We start from the raw sequence: 17582 nt of genomic DNA on the forward strand, positions 1-17582 counted from the left end.
GTACCAGAACAAGAGGACACAGTCTCAGGCTGTGCCAGGGGAGGTTCAGGCTGGATGTTAGGAAGAAGTTCTATACAGAGAGAGTGATTGCCCATTGGAATGGGCTGCCTGGGGAGGTGGTGGAGTTGCCATCACTGGAGGTGTTCAGGAGAAGACTTGACGGGGTGCTTGGTGCCGTGGGTTAGTTGTTTGGGTGGTGTTGGATTGGTTGATGGGTTGGACGCCATGATCTTGAAGGTCTCTTCCAACCTGGTTTATTCTATGTATTCTGTGTATCCCTGTAATGCAGAATTAGATGTCATAGTCTCTGTGACAAAGGGGGCTCAGCTCTCAACTTTGCTTTGGATGTAGCCCAGGCTGCCCCTGGCCTTCTGTGCTGCCTGTGCCCGTTGCTGGCTCATGTCCAGCTTCTCCTCCACCAGCACCCCCAAGTCCTTCCCTGCAGGGCTGCTCTAATGTCCCCATCCCCCAGGCTGGGTTGCTCTGGAGGGGTGCCCTGCATGATGCAGCATATGAAACCCTGTCCTGGTGAACGTGTGTGTCCCAGTGAGTGTGCAAATCCTGTTCTCCTTCTCCCCTCCCCCCCCAGCTTACAACAGTGATGTGATATCTAATTAAGTAAATTGCAGAGTATTACTCAATTTTTAAAACATGACTGTGCTAAATCTTTGCTGAATGTGTTAAGTTGTGGAACCTCATTATCTGCACACAAATGTTAATTTGTTGAACAAATCCCACTGGCAATTCAGGGATTATTCACTGTTGGTTTACTTACTGCTAAGCCTTTTGGCAAATTCCTGTGTGAACATTATATAGCTGGAGACTGGGGCAGCTTTAATTAAAATTTATAAGTTTATGACAGTTGTATGGAGCTACAATAGTAGAGGAAAGAAAATGTCATCAGTTAATTAAAAGTACACATCTGAGATGTGTAATTAAAAGTTGGGGTATAATAAGGAACACTTTCTAGTAGGCCAAACGAATGGGAATTTGGAAACGTTGGCTGTTGCCTTAAAAATGCACTGCCTTTCTCCTTGCACTTCAGAGCAAGGATGTTGGAGCTGCAATTGCCAAATGTCTTGGGCACATTGGCTGCAGCTAACAGAAACCAGATAAATATTTGTGCTGTGCTGACTGCACAGGCTGTGTCTGACTGTGCAGTGTTGTGGGGTTTGTGTCAACAAGAGGCAAAACATGATCAGTTTCTTGCTGTTGTCTTTCACTAAATTCAAATTGATTTAATAGGCTCAGGAAATAGTTACACATAAAGAAAATGTTGTTGTGTGTTCTGTTTTGTAAGCTGAACAAGTTGGTTTGGGATGTGGGGGTGCATGCTGAAAAGACTGGCTGTGGAGGATCTGATCACTGTCGCATCAGTCTCAGTAGTCTTAAGGGTGATGCTGCATCAGCCTGTCACCAGGACGAGCACTGTGGGAAGGGGTGAGGAGTCAAAGCAGTCTGGTCTGGCCTGTAGCTGATCTAAGGGTCCCAACAGAATCATAGAAAGGGTTGGGTTTGAAGGGACCTCCAAAGGCCATCCAGTCAACCCCCCTCAGCAGGGGCATCATCCACTGGATCAAGTTGCTCACAGCCTTGCCCAGCCAGACCTGGCATATCTCCAGGGATGGAGCCTCAACCACCTCCCTGGGCAACCTGTTGCAGTGTTCCAGCAGCCTCCTGCTGCAGAACTTGTTCCTCACATCCAATCTCAATCTGCTCTGCTCTCATTTCAAACCACTGCTCCTTGTCCTGTCCCTGCAGGCCTTTGGGAACAGTCCCTCTGCAGCCTTCTTGTAGCCCCTTCAGGTACTGGCAGGCTGTTCTTAGGTCTCCCTGGTGCATTCTCTTCTCCAGGCTGAACACCTCCAGCTCCCTCAGCCTGTCCCCATAGCAGGGCTGCTGCAATCCCCTGGTCATCTTTGTGGCCCTCCTCTGCTCCATCAAGTTCATGTCCTTCCTGTGCTGAGGGCTCCAGAGCTGGACACAACCACAACCAGCCTTGATAAGAGCAGCCTTTGCGACTCCCCTGTGGTGTTTTGAGCTTGTTCCATTCTCCTTCCTTTCCCAGCACACAGAGTGTCTGTCTGTGAGCCTGAGCCCCTTCAGCTCACCTGCTAATTATGACCAGTAATAGAGCTGCTCTCCCCTGCTGCGGGTTCAGGCAAGCTCGTTATGGGCATCAGTCTCCCAGAACTGAATTCTTGTGCTTCTCCCAGGCTGCTGCTAGAAGCACTCCTGACAAGGTAATGCAGCAGGCTGGTGCAGTGCCACCTTGCTTTCTCTCGTAGCGATAGGAAGCGAGGTGTGCAGATTCAATCTACATACTGCTCCAGGAAACCCAAACCCACCCACCGCTGGTATGGAAATGATCATCCTTTGCACTCCAGCATAAGTCATCTGTGTCTTGGCACCAGAGTTCTTCTGGATTCTCTCGTTCTTCAACTTTCAGAAAGTTTCCCCCCAAGTTCAAAATCCCCTCTGTGGTCCTCCCAAACACCTAAGCCTGCTCTGCTGCTTAGGCAATGGCATCGATCAGAGTTCATCTCCTGGGTGTCCTGTTCCTTACCAACAGCACGTAAATAGCAGCTGGAGAGAGACGATTCCGTTCCCCAGGTACATCACCTGGATTGCTTCAGTGCAACCAAATATGTGTTACCTATTTTGGAAGGTGGTTAAAAAGCTATTTGCTATGAGTTTCATATATATATACACATATCTGGCCTGCATCAGGAACAGTGTGGCCAGCAGGAGCAGGGAGGTCATTGTGCCCCTGTACTCTGCATTGGTTAGGCCACACCTTGAGTCCTGTGTCCAGTTCTGGGCCCCTCAGTTTAAGAAGGACATTGAGAGACTTGAAGGTGTCCAGAGAAGGGCAACAGGGCTGGGGAGAGGCCTTGAGCACAGCCCTGTGAGGAGAGGCTGAGGGAGCTGGGGTTGTTTAGCCTGGAGAAGAGGAGGCTCAGGGGTGACCTCATTGCCCTCTACAACTACCTGAAAGGTGGTTGTAGACAGGAGGGGGTTGGTCTCTTCTCCCAGGCAACCAGCACCAGAACAAGAGGACACAGTCTCAAGCTGTGCCAGGGGAGGTTTAGACTCGAGGTGAGGAGAAAGTTCTTCACCTAGAGAGTCATTGGTCATTGGAATGTGCTGCCCAGGGAGGTGGTGGAGTCACCATCCCTGGAGGTGTTCAAGAGGAGATTGGATGTGGGACTTGGTGCCATGGTCTAGTCATGAGGTCTGTGGAGACAGGTTGGACTCGATGATCCTCGAGGTCTCTTCCAACGTTGGTGATGCTGTGATATTATGTGTGTATACATGTGCTTCTCCCAGGCTGCTGCTGTAAGTACTCCAGACATGGTAATGCAGCAGGCTGGTGCAGTGCCACCTTGCTTTCTCTAGTAGTGATAGTAGTGAGAGATATATATATATAAATCAAAATTTCCTTTTGCAAATGAAATGATCTACATCAAATTAAAGTAGGAGTAACTGCAGCCTCCAAAATCCAAACCTAACTGAACACTGTAGAACTGTGATGCTGTTATCACCTTCTTCGTAAGAGGGAAGCAAAGTGAATTTCATCTTCATGTCACAAACTTCAGCTATCTTTTCCTGTCCTACTGCCAAAAGGGACTTCCTGTGTGCTAGGCTCACCGTCAAGCACTCTGCTTTTATTGCAGAAACTCTGTGCAGAACACTGGGAAAAAACAGGGGAGAATTTTCTGGGTTTGTCAGCTCTGCAATTAAGACCAAAATGTGTAACTTTAGGTTGGTTTGGTTTAATTTATTTACTTTTAATTTATTGAATTTGGATTTAATTTAATTCATATTTTTATCTCTTTTTTTTTTTTAATTTTATTTTAATTGTGTTTTATTTTAGTATTTTACTTTTACTTTGTTTTGGTTTACTTTGTTTTGGTTTACTTTGTTTTGGTTTACTTTGTTTTGTTTTCTTCTGAAGAGAGGCTACACAGAGTCTTCACAAGGTAGCTGCTTTCAGGCACTTCCTTCCTAAGAGAATTGTCATTATTTCTTTTCATTTTCTTTGTTTTTACTGTGTCTTACCAGGCACTTTTAAAATGAATTCTCTGCAGCTCATGTCTTCAGACTTGTTATTCAGAATTGCTGTAAATACAGAATGCTCTCATCAGTGCAGGGGAATGCATGAATTGATTCCCACCCACAGAAACACACAGTGTGTAAGAAGAAGCTCAAAGGTAGTAGAGAGGAGAGTGCCAGCAGGTTCCGTGTGAAGCATGGGAGAGGAGGGGCTGCTGCTTGCTCTCTAGGTGTTACTGCTGTGGCTTGGAAATTGGAGCATTTACAGATGAGATGCTGACAGTGTGCTGCCACCTTGCCCTCCTGGACACTCTGACAACATTTTTCAGCACAGGTAATTGAAACAGGAAGTCTGAGGTGATGATGTTAGGGGAGAGAGGAAACAGGAGGACAGATGGAAGCTTGGATGCTCATCTGTTAGAGGCAGAAGAAAACAAGGCAGACTTCTCAGACAGTAAATCCAGTTAAGGATTGCACTGAATCATGGAATCCCAGAATGGCTCAGGCTGGAAGGGAGCTCAGAGCTCATCTCCTCCAACCTCCCCACCATGCCCAGGGACACCTCTCAGCTACACTCAGCTGCTCAAGGCCTCATCCAGCCTGGCCTGCAGCACCCCCAGGCAGGAGGCAGCCACAAAACAGCTCAAAACACAAATTGGTTGTGTTTTCTCTCAGACAAGGCTTTTTGCTCACCTCTGCATGAAGTGCACCCAAAGCTGGTTAGCTGCCATTTCAGAAGTTTAGCACTCCCCAGACCGCTTTCTTTGTGGCTATTTCTTGTGTCCTGTCACGTGTTAACATTGCTGTGGTGGTGAGGGGCAGGAGCTAAGGCACACTTCTATTTCTGTGCCTGACCAGTCTGAGTGCTGAAGTTGTCTGTGTGTGAGGCTACCCTGCAGTGGCTGCTGGTGACATATGTGACATCTTGGTTAATGGGGTTATTTCCCTCGCAGACATCAATCCCCGTTCTGGGGTTGCGATACCAAGCCTTAGGGCATTGTTTGCCATGGTTTAATAAACTGTTCTTGGAACCCTCTGGTATCAGAAATAATTTATGAGAATAAGATAGATGCCAATGTCATTATTAGTAGTGGTTTAGGTGCCAGCAGTCTGTGTATAAATAGGCAGTGAACTATTAACAGTAGTAAAAGTCAGGTTAAATTGAGTGGCAAAGCCGGGGTTTGGGCTCTGGCACGTTAAATTTTCATAGAGCTGTCAGCACTTGGGCATATTTATCACCCTGCATTAGGAAAGAATAGAATAATCCTCTCCACAAACAGGCAAATATCAGTGGGCCATCACTTTAACAAATAGGGGAGCATTAATAATAAAAACTGCTCTCAGACCTCCAGATCTACACTCTCTCACGATTCTGTTTTACCCCTTCTGACAGAAAGTCTGATTGAGATGACAGATGATGTGAAGCCCCTGGCTTGGGGGCAGACATTCCAATGCACAGGGCAAAACAAAAAGACTCTCTGCTACCATCCCAGTTCAGCATCTTTGATTGAATGCCTGAATCACAGGGGACAGATATGAATAACCAGGCTGATGCATATTGAACTAGTTGGAGCTATTTTTAGGTCAATGGGTTTGTTCCTGCTGTACTCATTAGAGGAAGAGACTAACTGATCTGATGGCCTTTAGGATGATTTGCAAAACACTGTGAATTAGCATAGCTGAGAATAGTAACTAGAGAAAAGAAAAGAATTGTGTGGAGGGTTTCATGTGAGAAGAGCAGGAAGGAAGTGAAGGAAAAGAATTAACAAATCATTCTGCATGGCAAAAAACCAGAGTGCTTCAATTGCAGTGAAAAGTTCTTCAGTGAAGATGATATTAAATAAATGGCACAAAGTATTAAAACAAAAGAAATGGAATTGTGGGGCTTGTGGCATGTTTAATTTAATCTACATTAATGACACATCAAGCTAAGGGGAGAAGAAACCAAAATAAAGGTAGGAGGAGGTGCACGTGTTTCATCTGTGGTAAAAGCTGTCAGGAGGCAGCTGTGAAGGCAGTTGTGGATACCTACAGCAGACGTGACATTAAACTGAGGAAACACTGAATGAGGCAAAGGGTAGCAAGGAAGGGACCTAGCCACAATGCACCAGGGATTCAGGCAGTGGTAAGGATCTCCAGGATGAAAATGAGAGAGAATTGCTATGGAAAACTAAGCCTGGAATGTTATTTCATTAGACTACTTAGGATTTGGGCTCTTCTGTACGTTTTAAACCAAGTCAGGCTCAAGTCAAGCATAGCTTCTCCCCTGTGCTCACCCCTCCATGAAGTAGGAATGCCCGTATGTAAGAAGGTTGTTTCTGCCTGGTGGTGTTGTGTGATGTTTTGCCAGTGTAAACACAGGGGTAGCCGGGGTCTCTCGTCATTAAGGGATTCCCTGCCTGTCTCTGATCTCTCTCAGAGTCCATGATCCTATCAGGATATTGATAGGGCTGCCAACAAGTAAATCTGATAGGCTGCTTTTCCTGTTCAAGCCTCTGGTGCCAGCCCAAAGGGTTTCTGCCTCACACACAGGGTGCCTGATGTAGTTCTCTTGCTGATCTGATTGACCTCAGCACTTGGGAAGCACGTAGCCCATCCTGTCCCTGGCAAAGAGCAGCTACCAAGGAAACGTGCATTACTTTTGCAGCAGCCAGTTAGCTGCCTGCCTTGCCCAGATTTGCTCTGATGTGCCCCCACTGAAGAGCAGAGATGTTTGGTGCTCCCATCTCTGTTATCAGGCTTTTACCATTTCTGTAAATCACTTGTGTTACCATTTGGGTTTTCTGCAGTCCCCATACAAGGCTTTCCTGTTCTGCCTGACACCTCTTTGCTGTTTGACTGCTGCCAGCCCCTGCACGATCCTTCCTTCAGCAGAGCATCATTTCTGTGGCTTCCCTCAAAGGGATGAGCCTTTGCCTGTCAGCTGTCCCTCATGCTGCAGTTAAGCTCTTGAATGTAGCTGCCAGCAGCTTGGGTTCTTCATCATTCAAATGAGGACCATCCTGTCTATCCCTTTATTTCAGAAGTGTCCTCAGGTCCTGGTTAGCCTCTTCCCTTACTGGGGAACCAGGAGGAAGAGAAGTGTTAAACTTGGTCTGTTTCCTTAAAGAAAACCCTAGAAGATGAACGAAAACAAAGGAAGAAACCCTGTTCTGTAAGAGATAAGCAAGAAAGTGGCTGGATTATTAGGAAATGAGAAAGGGGATGATGGTGTGTTGGACACATCAGGTCATTTAATTGAGAAGAAGATTGCAAATGAGATAGAAACTGAAAAATCGGGAGATGGAAAAGCATTTATGGGATCTAGAAGTTTGTTTTAAAGGAGATAAGCCTTAATAAAAAAGTCAGAGAAAGGTGGAAGAGTTTAATAAAGCAGTCAAATTGTAACAGAGCTATAAATCCTTCAGACATGAGGGTTAGATAAGGAAAGAAATTGGGGAAATTAAAATAGTGAAGAATCGTAGAAGGGAAACACAGCAGGGGTTAGGCTCTGGTTTAAAACCCTGTGAGAAGAGGCTGTGGAGTAGGAGTTTGTTTTGTGCTGATGTTCATCCCCCAGGGTTCACTGCTTTCCAGGCACTGAATACTGACCTTGCAGGCATCTCTGGGCCCATGCAAGGCAGCAACTTTTACTGTATGATAATGTGAGTGGTAGGATGAGGCACACACAGATACCTGGGGGTTGGCAAAAACTGCAGTTTGAAGCTGGCTGTTGGTGCCTTGGTAAATATCTCTGTCTTGATGTCATTATATGGAAAGGTTTGTGGGTGGGAGAGTAGTGGAGGTCATTCTGAGGAGGCATCGGTGCTGGTTGTACCAGTGTTTGTCTTCTGCAGCTGGAGGGACCCAGCCTGGCAGGATGATCTGAAGAACTTAGTCATGTCTTAAATCCTTACTTAAGGCCATCTTTTAAAATAAGTCCCAGGTAAAGAGCCAAGGACCACACATGCACCAGTGTTAAATGCAGAGATGCAGGGATGGTTTGCTCATATCTACAGTGACTCCAAGCAACGTTTGCAAAGGCACCTTTGGTCCATGATTAGAGCAATCTAGTTGGGCTGATGTGTTAAAGCCTGCTACTGTGGGGTTGTTCAGCCTGAAGAAGAGTTGGCTCTGGGGAGACCTCAGAGCTGCCTGCCAGGACCTGAAGGGATCCTGCAGGAAGGCTGCAGAGAGACTTTTGCTGAGGGTGTCCAGAGACAGGCCAAGGGGGAATGGTTTGAAGCTGAGGCAGAGCAGGGTTAGAGTGGAGCTGAGGAAGAAGTTGTTCAGCAGGAGGGTGCTGAGACTCTGGCCCAGGCTGCCCAGGGAGGCTGTGGCTGCCTCCTGCCTGGGGGTGTTGCAGGCCAGGCTGGATGAGGCCTTGAGCAGCTGAGTGTAGTTGAGAGGTGTCCCTGGGCATGGTGGGGAGGTTGGAGCAGATGAGCTCTGAGCTCCCTTCCAGCCTGAGCCATTCTGGGATTCTATTCTATGCTTCTCTGATATGCCTATCTTTAAAGTGCTGATCATTGTTTTGATGTTCTTTTACTCCTCTCACAAAGCAACTTTCTTTGTTGGGAACAGGGAGACCTACCTGCAACTGTGCGCTGGGCTTCACGGGGCCCAACTGCAACCAGACCGTCTGCCACCGCTTCTGCCAGCACGGAGGCTCCTGCAGCGTCACCGCCGGCAACCAGCCCCTCTGCAGCTGCCTGCCTGAGTACACAGGGGACAGGTGCCAGTTCTGTAAGTAACCTCCACCACCTGGTAGCTCTGGATTTGTAACAGGAGCTCTCCAGAACGGCAGTTCAGCAGTTAGAGTTGGGTGGCTTTGCTTTGTTGGTTGGTTTTATCCTATCATGCATTTGTAAACTTAGCTCCAGAAAGATTCCTGCTGCTGTGGGAAACTCAGCTGATGTGCTCAAGTGAGCTTTGAAAGTAGTTCTGCACTACCTGTCTAAGAAAGAGCTTCTTTAGGAAGGATTTGTTTCTTCTTTTGATGGGTGAATTTGTGCAGTGAGGCCATGCAGGACAGCTGCCTTTGTGAGGAGAAATCAGATCATTGTGTTACTACTCCTCCAGCTTCTGCTGGTGGAATGCCTGAGCACAGTGAATTGATGTTAAAGAATTTCTCTGCTGTCCCTTGTCACTGCAGACCAACACACCTCCAGCTGCTGCTTTGGCTTTGGGGTGTGTTTCTAGCCCCGGTAAGGAGGATACTGACAACGCCTTTGAGTTTCATGCCTCTGCTTTCCTTCACCCTGTTCAGTCTCAGATCACCTCGAGTTTGGTTTCTGCCTCCTCCTGGTGTTGAAAATCAGGGATTCTAGGCATTACTCATGTTGAATTCTCAGGACTTAGATTCTATGCTCTGGATCTGAAGGTCTCCCTAGCTTTTCATTCCTCTGGCTCACGATTCCCACCCCTCTGGGACGCTGTTCTCCGAAGGCTTCCGTGTCTTTGGGGAAGCTTCTCTCCCTTTCTGGAACATTCTGTAATATTTGATTTCTTTTACAGTTTAGGAGGGAAAGAAGATTATCAACCAACAGGCCTTCTGTTCCTACCACATTTATCTTCTTTCCTCTCTGTGTTTTCCCTTCGCGTGAGTCACTGTTAGCTGTTTTCAGGCCCTCAGACACTTGACCATAATCTTCCATTCCTCCTTTGGGTCACTCATTTCAAAATCACACTTTATCTTCCCCCTGTCTCTTCCACATCATGCCTCAGGAGCAGCCCTAACCTAAACCTGATTGTTTTCCTGAGATTGGAATGTCTGTTCTTTTCTAAAATGCCCTTTATTTCCCCCTGCTTTGCTTTGACTGTGTCAGGCTGGGAGAGAAGGCTGTCAGAGCGCTTTTTAGAGGAGACAGCCGTCGTGTTTTGTGCATCATCCATTCAGTGAATTTGCTGAAGGAGGCTAAATTTAAATGGAGTGGAAGGGAAATCAGCTTTTGTAAAAGTCTGGTTTGGAATTATCTGCAAGATACAACAAGTATTTAATTTTAGTGCAAGGTCTGTCAAGCAAGGGAAGGATGAGCGTGTGTCTGCAGTGGCATTTGTACCGCAGGAAACTGAAGGCATTTCCAGTTGGGAGGCTGGGAAACAAATGGAAACCTTTGAATGGCAAACCAGCAGTAATTGTGATTCTCTCCCACTCGGTGTTAAGCGAGCTGCACGGAGCCACAAATAACTATCTGCAAACAGCACTGGGGATTTGGAAACAGCACAGTGCATAAATCATGCACAGAGTAAGAAAAAAATATTTACTTGAGGCTTTCCCAAAACCAAACAAATTGTTTCTAGTTGAATGCTTCTGCAAACAGACACACAAACACCACAACAAGAAAGGGGGCTGGGGGGGAAAGAGTCAATTTCAGTGTAAGTGTAGGGGTACCCTTCAAACAGTGCTTAGGATCAGATTTGCCTTGTCTGCTGACACTTGGGGAGAATGGAATGGAATGGAGTGGAATGGAATAGACCAGACTAGGTTGGAAAAGACCTCAGAGATCATTGAGTCCAACCTATCACCCAACACCATCTGATCAACTAAAGCATGGCACCAAGCACCCCATCCAGTCTCTTCCTAAACACCTCCACTGATGGTGACTCCACCTCCCTGGGCAGCACATCCTGATGGCCAATCTCTCTTGCTGGGAAGAATTTCTTCCTAACATCCAGCCTGAACCTCCCCTGGCACAGCTTGAGACTGTGTCCTCTTGTTCTGGTGCTGGTTGCCTGGGAGAAGAGATCAACCCCCACCTGGCTACAACCTCCCTGCAGGGAGTTGTAGAGAGCAAGAAGGTCTCCCCTGAGCCTCCTCTTCTCCAGGCTAAGCAACCCCAGCTCCCTCAGCCTCTCCTCACAGGGCTGTGCTCCAGACCCCTCCCCAGCTTTGTTGCCCTGATACAGAGACCTGAACACATTATAATATTCAAAGTACAATTGAGCTTTTGTTTATTTAAACTTTAGCATATTTAGGAAAAAAGAGAGTCTTGCAATCTTTTACAGATTTGCCTTTTCATTTGTCCCCTCCCCCTCCTCCTTTCTTTTTCTTTCTGGCCAATACCAGTTCAGTGCAATTGTACAGGCTTGCAGTTAGTAAGCTGCATAGGAACTGGCTTCTCTGGCTGTTACCTTTATTAATCACCCTGACACTGTGTGCATGTTGGAATATCTCACTCCAGCAGTACTCCAAGGCTTGGATGCCTCTAAGAGGTCTCTTGCAGAGTCTTTCTGAGATGTGATTGAAACTAGTTCATATGCAGAGGAGGCTCCATGAATGTGCACAGGTATTTCACTCCTGCTCCCAAGCTGAAAATATTATTAGTGGGTTTTTATGGCGGGGAGAAGAATTGCCAGGCAGTACTGGCAGATTGCAAAGCCCTTCTTTCCCCCATACTTATCGTCTCCAATTACCCAGCGCAGAGTTTCTCCTGTGATTAGTTCGCATAAGGGCTAATAACCCAGACGTGTGCTCCGTGTCAAGGCGCTGGCGCTGCTGAAATAAATGCAGCGGAATGAATTTGCATAGAGTTCTGCTAACATGGTGCATGCTACTCCATACAGATGAATCTGGAGCCTAAGGCCCTCGCTGGAATTCCTGCAGTCAGCCACACAGCCTCGTCAAAGTTCATTTCTTGTGTCATTTAAGGCCCAAACTGCCTGAAAAACAGGAACCGTTCTTGCAGTTGCAATCACTCAGAGTGGATGCAGAGATGTCCCAAGCTGCTGCTTGCCCTGGAACTGAAGTTCCTTTCTTTAGCAGAGAAAAACAAAAACCAAAAAAGGGCAAAACAATGATTGGTTTTGGGGCCATTTCAGTCCAAAGGCAGCAAAGGGATTTTAGGCACAGCAGAGGACTGCAGGTGTTTGTGACTGCAATCAGTACTGGACCCCAGGAGCTGGTTTAGAGCAGGAAATTCCTGTTGGTAGGTTTTGGGGGTTGTTTCTCTGTCTTTGTTTTTGTCCTGCTGTAGCTGGAAACCCTTCCCCCTGGCAGTGCTCTTTTCATAAGTGTGTCTCCATATCATCTGTTAACCTGCTGGCTTGTGTTCAAAAACCAGACCCCTGCTGCGGGTTACCATTCCGTGCCGTGAACTGGGGAACGGCAAACGGTAGCTCTAAATCACAGCATGGTAGGTAGGGCTTGGAAGGGACCTCCAGAGGTCTTCCAGCCCAACCCCCCTGCCCGTGCAGCGTCCCCCAGGGCAGGGCACACAGGAACACATCCAGGTGGGTCTTGAAAGTCTCCAGAGAAGGAGACTCCACAACCTCTCTGGGCAGCCTGCTCCTTTGCTTCCTCACCATAAAGCAGTGTCTCCTGGTGTTGAGGTGGAACCTCTCAGAGTGCTTATGCAGAGACAGGCACAAACTCTCGTTTGTGTTTCCCACTTTAAGAAACACCCTCACAATCATCCATCCTGAATGCACTCAGTAGAAGACATCAGTTTGTGTAGGCTCCAATCTGCTGCTTGCAATGTGCCTTCAGTCAAAGAGCAGCTGGAGAGCTTGCACTTCCTGACTGAGGGCTGAGATCAACATTTCATGGAATGATAGCATGGTTCATCACCCTCTCTCTCTGGACAGGCTGAGAGAGTTGGGATTGTTCACTTGGAGAAGAGAAGGCTCAGGGGAGTCCTTATAGCAGCCTCCCAGTACTTAAAGGGGACCTTTAAGAAAGATGGGGAGGGACTTTTTATCCTAGAGTCTAGTGACAGGATGAAGAGCAATGGCTGAAAGCTGAAGGGGGGCAGATTCAGATTAGACAGAAGAAATTCCTTAGTGTGAGGATAGGGAGACACTGGGGCAGGTTGCCCAGAGAAGGTGTGGAGGCCACATCCCTGTGAGCATTCAAGGCCAGGTTGGCTGAAGCTTTGAGCAGTTTGGCAAGTCATAGAACAAATTGGTTCTACCCTACCTGTGGCTTCAGCTGACTCACTCTTAACCACATCCTCAGCTTCAAAAGGGCTTTAATTTTGTTTTATCCTTTTTTTTGGTCAGAAGGGACCAAGGGACTAAGGTAGTACAGATGCATGGTTCATAGAATCATAGAATTGTCAGGGTTAGAAGGGACCTCAAGGATCATCCAGTTCCAAGCCCCCTGCCATGGCCAGGGACACCTCACACTACAGCAGGTTGCTCACAGCCACCTCCAGCCTGGCCTTCAAAACCTTCATGGATGAGGCTTCCACCACCTCCCTGGGCAACCTGTGCCAGTGTCTCACCAGCCTCATGGGGAAGAACTTCTTCCCAACATCAGAATTGATACTCCTTCTATGGTGATTACTTCATCTGTGCATCACAGGAGCACCTCTTAAAGCTCAATGCAGCATGTTCACTACACAGAGCTGGGAAAGAGGGAAACAGAGATTTTAACTATTTGTCTCCATGAAGGAGCTGAAATGATGGCTTCTAAAAGCAGCAAGTGGAACCTGTCACTGCCACAGGAATAATAACGGTGCCAAATGTTGCAATACCAGCATACCACAGCTCTGGAGGCTGCTTCAGCCAGGTTCCTTGGGGCTTTTAAAGGAACATGGCACACATGGGACAGCTGCTGGCACTTTGAAAGGGTTAAAGCATTCACTACTCAAAAACCTGAATCCTGTTTGCATTTCAGCAGCTAAATAAGGTAATGGAGTCCTGCCCAGTCCATAAAGATAAGCATGTGTGTAGTTTTTGTGGAACTCATGGATTATGCTTTTATATATTATTATTAGAACTTCATGAAATTTTAATCTGTGGATAAATGAAAATAAAACTTAATTATTTCAAAGCACTGCTTCCATTTCAGTTGAGCATAATGCTGGTAATGGTAATGTGGATGTAGCCAAGGATTTTTACTCAGCCAGTGTCTCATTAAATACATTAACATTGCTCTGCTTTTCTCATCAGCAGTCTCTATATTATGTGGGATGATGCCATAAATGGGTGACATCTAGAAGGAGAAAGAAAATAACTCAATCTCTGATGAGTTTGTCCTTCTATTTCCCTTCTCAAGCCTTCATTGCTGATATATCCTGTAGCAGTTTGTGGGGTGCTGATTCTTGTAGTTGCTAGTGAGCCACCAGGTCACAAGCCCTGTGAGGAGCAGCTGAGGGAGCTGGGGTTGCTTAGCCTGGAGAAGAGGAGGCTCAGGGGAGACCTTCTTGCTCTCTCCAACTCCCTGAAGGGAGGTTGTAGCCAGGTGGGGGTTGGTCTCCCAGCACCAGAACAAGAGGACACCGTCTCAAGCTGCGCCAGGGGAGGTTCAGGCTGAATGTCACAAAGACATTGAGAGATTGACTGTTGGAATGTGCTGCCCAGGGAGGTAGAGGTGTTTAGGAAGAGCCTGGATGAGGCACTTGGTGCCATGGTTTAGTTGATGGGATGGTGTTGGGTGAGAGGTTGGACTGGATGATCTTTTCCAACCTGGTTAATTCCGTGGTTCTGTGATTTGTTGTGTAATTATTGTACCTTGCAAGGAGCAGCAAAGGTGTGGGTTTTGCCCTGTGGTGCTCCCCAGCATGCAGCAGTGATCAGCTGTGGTGTCTCTTGCAGACATCTGCCACCATTACTGCGTGAACTCCGAGTCCTGCACCATCTCCGAGGACGGCAGCGTGGAGTGTGTGTGCCCAGGGCGCTTCGAAGGGCCCAAGTGCGAAGTGGACAGGTGTGCCAGGTGCCACGGGGGACACTGCATCATAAACCAGGACAGCAGTGACATTGTGTGCAAGTAAGTGTGCCCGTGCCTTCAAACCCCACTGAGTTAGCCTTTGCAGCTCACCAGCTTGGGCTAGGCTCTCAGCAGCTCCCAGCACAACAGTTCCTGTGTGGCTCCTTCCCGTGCAACACCCTCTGGCTCCTGCCTTTGCAAACCAGCTTTTGGAGCACTCTTCCCTGAGTGCCCTCAGTGTCTAATGGAGCAGGAGACCGAATGGGCCTTCCCTCTGGAAAACTGGACTGTTTGCTGGGGCTGCCAGTTGAGCTTTGACACACTGTTGAAGTCTGTTCATTCCTGTGGCAGTTCCAGAGACAGTGTGTGCTGATGAGGGCATGTGCTTGGAACCTAGTGCTGAGTGGCTTTTGTGTCACTCGAGGCTGTTGTCACTGCATGTGCTGTGGAACCTAGTGCTGAGTGACTCTTGTGTCACTGGAGGCTCTTGTCACTGAAAGGAAGATTAAAACCAGTTTGTGCAATGAGCTCACTGCCTGTGCTGGCTTCTCAAAGGTGAAGCCTGGAATTCTTGCCATCAGTGGGGCTTGCACATCTCATACGCTCGGTATTTTAGTATGCAGGTGGAGAAAGCCTTGGGTTGGAAGGGACCTTTAAAGGTCATCCAGTCCAATGCCCCTGCATTCAGCAGGGACTTCCTCCACTAGATCAGGTTGCTCAGAGCCTCATCAAGCTTCACCTTGAATGTCTCACATGGCCTCCACCATGTCCCTGGGCAGCCTGTTCCAGTTTTCCAGCACCCTCAGAAAGAGAGACCTCACTACATACAGATAACTATAAGGGACTTCACCAGATTTCCTCCAGTGCCCATTGTAATTTGTCCCTCTCTAACCATGACAGTTGCACTAATGGAAAGATTGCCTCCACCTGCCAGCTGTGTGATGGCTACTGCTACAATGGTGGCACTTGTCAGCTGGACCCAGAGACAAACACACCTGTCTGTCTGTGAGTATCCTGCTCTGTGCCCATCACTGCAGTCTCTGTGTGGCAACATGTGAGGACGGTATTCTGCATGTGTCTGTACTTCTGAGGTCTCTAAGATGTAAAATGTGCTGGTTGCAGTGCTTCTTGCCAGCTTTTTCTCTGACCTGACCCTCAGTCTGCCCTGCTGCACTGTGTGTATTGGAAGATAAAGCTAAGGTGTAGATTGTGAATGCACAGAGGATAAAAAGATACTCCTTTTGAGGCTCCTAATAATTTCAGGCCAGATCCAAAGCCTGTCTACACACTTGTTGAGGAGTGGAATCCAGAGGTACAGGATGCTTGATCTCCCCTGCTTCTCGAAGGTGGACCAAGTCTTTTCCTCTCTAAAGATGGTCAGAGGTGGGAGTGGTGCACTCCTCCTGATGGCTAGAGAGCAGGAAGGATAATGTCAGTGCTGATTTCCTTTATGGGTCTGAGGATATGCTCATGTCTATCTCCCAGCTGCCCTGACCTTCACACTGCCCACAAGAGCTTGGCTGTTTTCTGGAGGGACTGTGCACTCCCTCCTGCACCGTGGTCAAGGATGCTTTTGTTAAGGTCAGACACCAAAGGAAATGTGATTCTGTGGTCTAGATGAAGTAGTGTCTGAAGAGGTAGAAAAGCCTACATGCTAGACCTTGCTTGAGAGCTATGGTGGACCTTTTTTCAGCTGCTAAGTACACAATGCAGAAATAGTCACTGTAGCAAGAAAGGAACTTCTTCCCTGCTCTCAGTTCTCCTGAGCTACCTAGGCACACTCCTAGGGGTTTTTTGTTTTGCCTAAGAAACAGTTTGATCTTTTCTGCACTGCTGAAAACCTTCATTGTGGAATAGTCTTCCACTCCTCAGAACATCCTGGAGGTCAGAGCATCCTCTGGGAACAGAGGAGGTGTTTGAACAGTGAATTGGACTCAAGTGTCTCATTTCCAAGGTGATAGAAGGAGGTTGTTGTCCAAAGGGATGTGGCATTACAGCTTTGTCAATACAAACACAGCCATCCCTTCATTCTGCTGATGTGTGTGAGGCAGATGATATTAAAAGAGTGCCTGTTGTGTTCAGACTCAGGAGGGAGTCACACAGAGAAATGCTAGAGTCTGGCCACTGTTAGAGGAACTGATCCTCCCTGGGAGCTCGAGCACCCCTGGCTGTGCAAAGGGGCAAAGCTGTGGCTGCTGGAAAGAATTTGACAGTAAATGTCTGCAGCTTTGGGGTCGGAGCCTGTGGAATGCAGTTCTGCATGGCAGTCCTGACAGTGCTCTCTCTCAAGATTGTTCTGCTCCAGCCCTTCTCACTTGTTACATGTTCTTAAATGTTGTTAGCTGCTGACTGAAGAAGCCTAGTCTCAGCAAACGGGGAACCTCACAGCTGTAGTACGTAAGCCCCAAATGTGCTGATTAAGTCTGGTGATTCATTTGCTTAAATTACCTAAATTGGTTGTTTTGGAAGCCTGTGATTCTTCCTTTCCTTTTCCTTACAAAAATTGGCTCATTCTTTTCCAGATGCACAGAGAGCACCACAGCATCTCAAGGGAAGCCGGTTCCATGCTGAGTTTGTGTATGGATGTAGAAGGCAGGAATGCTCGAGCACGCCCCGGCACTGCTAGCAATGCTAGCAAAACAGTCAGGAACAGCTTGAAGGCCATTGGCCTCTGGATCAATCAGTGCCAATGTGTAGCAGATCTGCCAATAAGGCTGTGTGCAGAGCATCAGATTCCTGAACCCATCCCTTAGTGAGGCCTGTTGCTTTAGAAGTGCTGGATCGATTGTTTGACTTTGGCACAGCCGGCTTGGAGCCCCCACGGGAGCAGAGTGCAGGGGCTGTTGTCTGTGGGTGCGTGCCTGTGGAGCTGTGTGTGTCCTGCCATCATTCT

General features: G+C 47.6%; 1 protein-coding gene across 1 annotated transcript in view; it reads left to right on the plus strand.

Moving 5' to 3' along the window:
* Positions 1 to 17582, plus strand: part of LRP1B (LDL receptor related protein 1B) — a 642156-nt gene that overhangs the window by 602988 nt on the left and 21586 nt on the right. The window contains exons 85-87 of the mRNA XM_054173601.1: positions 8620 to 8781; positions 14575 to 14749; positions 15590 to 15694. Of these exons, the coding sequence (XP_054029576.1) occupies positions 8620 to 8781; positions 14575 to 14749; positions 15590 to 15694 (442 nt within the window). The remainder of the gene's footprint in view (positions 1 to 8619; positions 8782 to 14574; positions 14750 to 15589; positions 15695 to 17582) is intronic.

Source organism: Dryobates pubescens, chromosome 2 (assembly GCF_014839835.1).
Source record: "Dryobates pubescens isolate bDryPub1 chromosome 2, bDryPub1.pri, whole genome shotgun sequence".
Lineage (NCBI taxonomy): Eukaryota > Metazoa > Chordata > Aves > Piciformes > Picidae > Dryobates > Dryobates pubescens.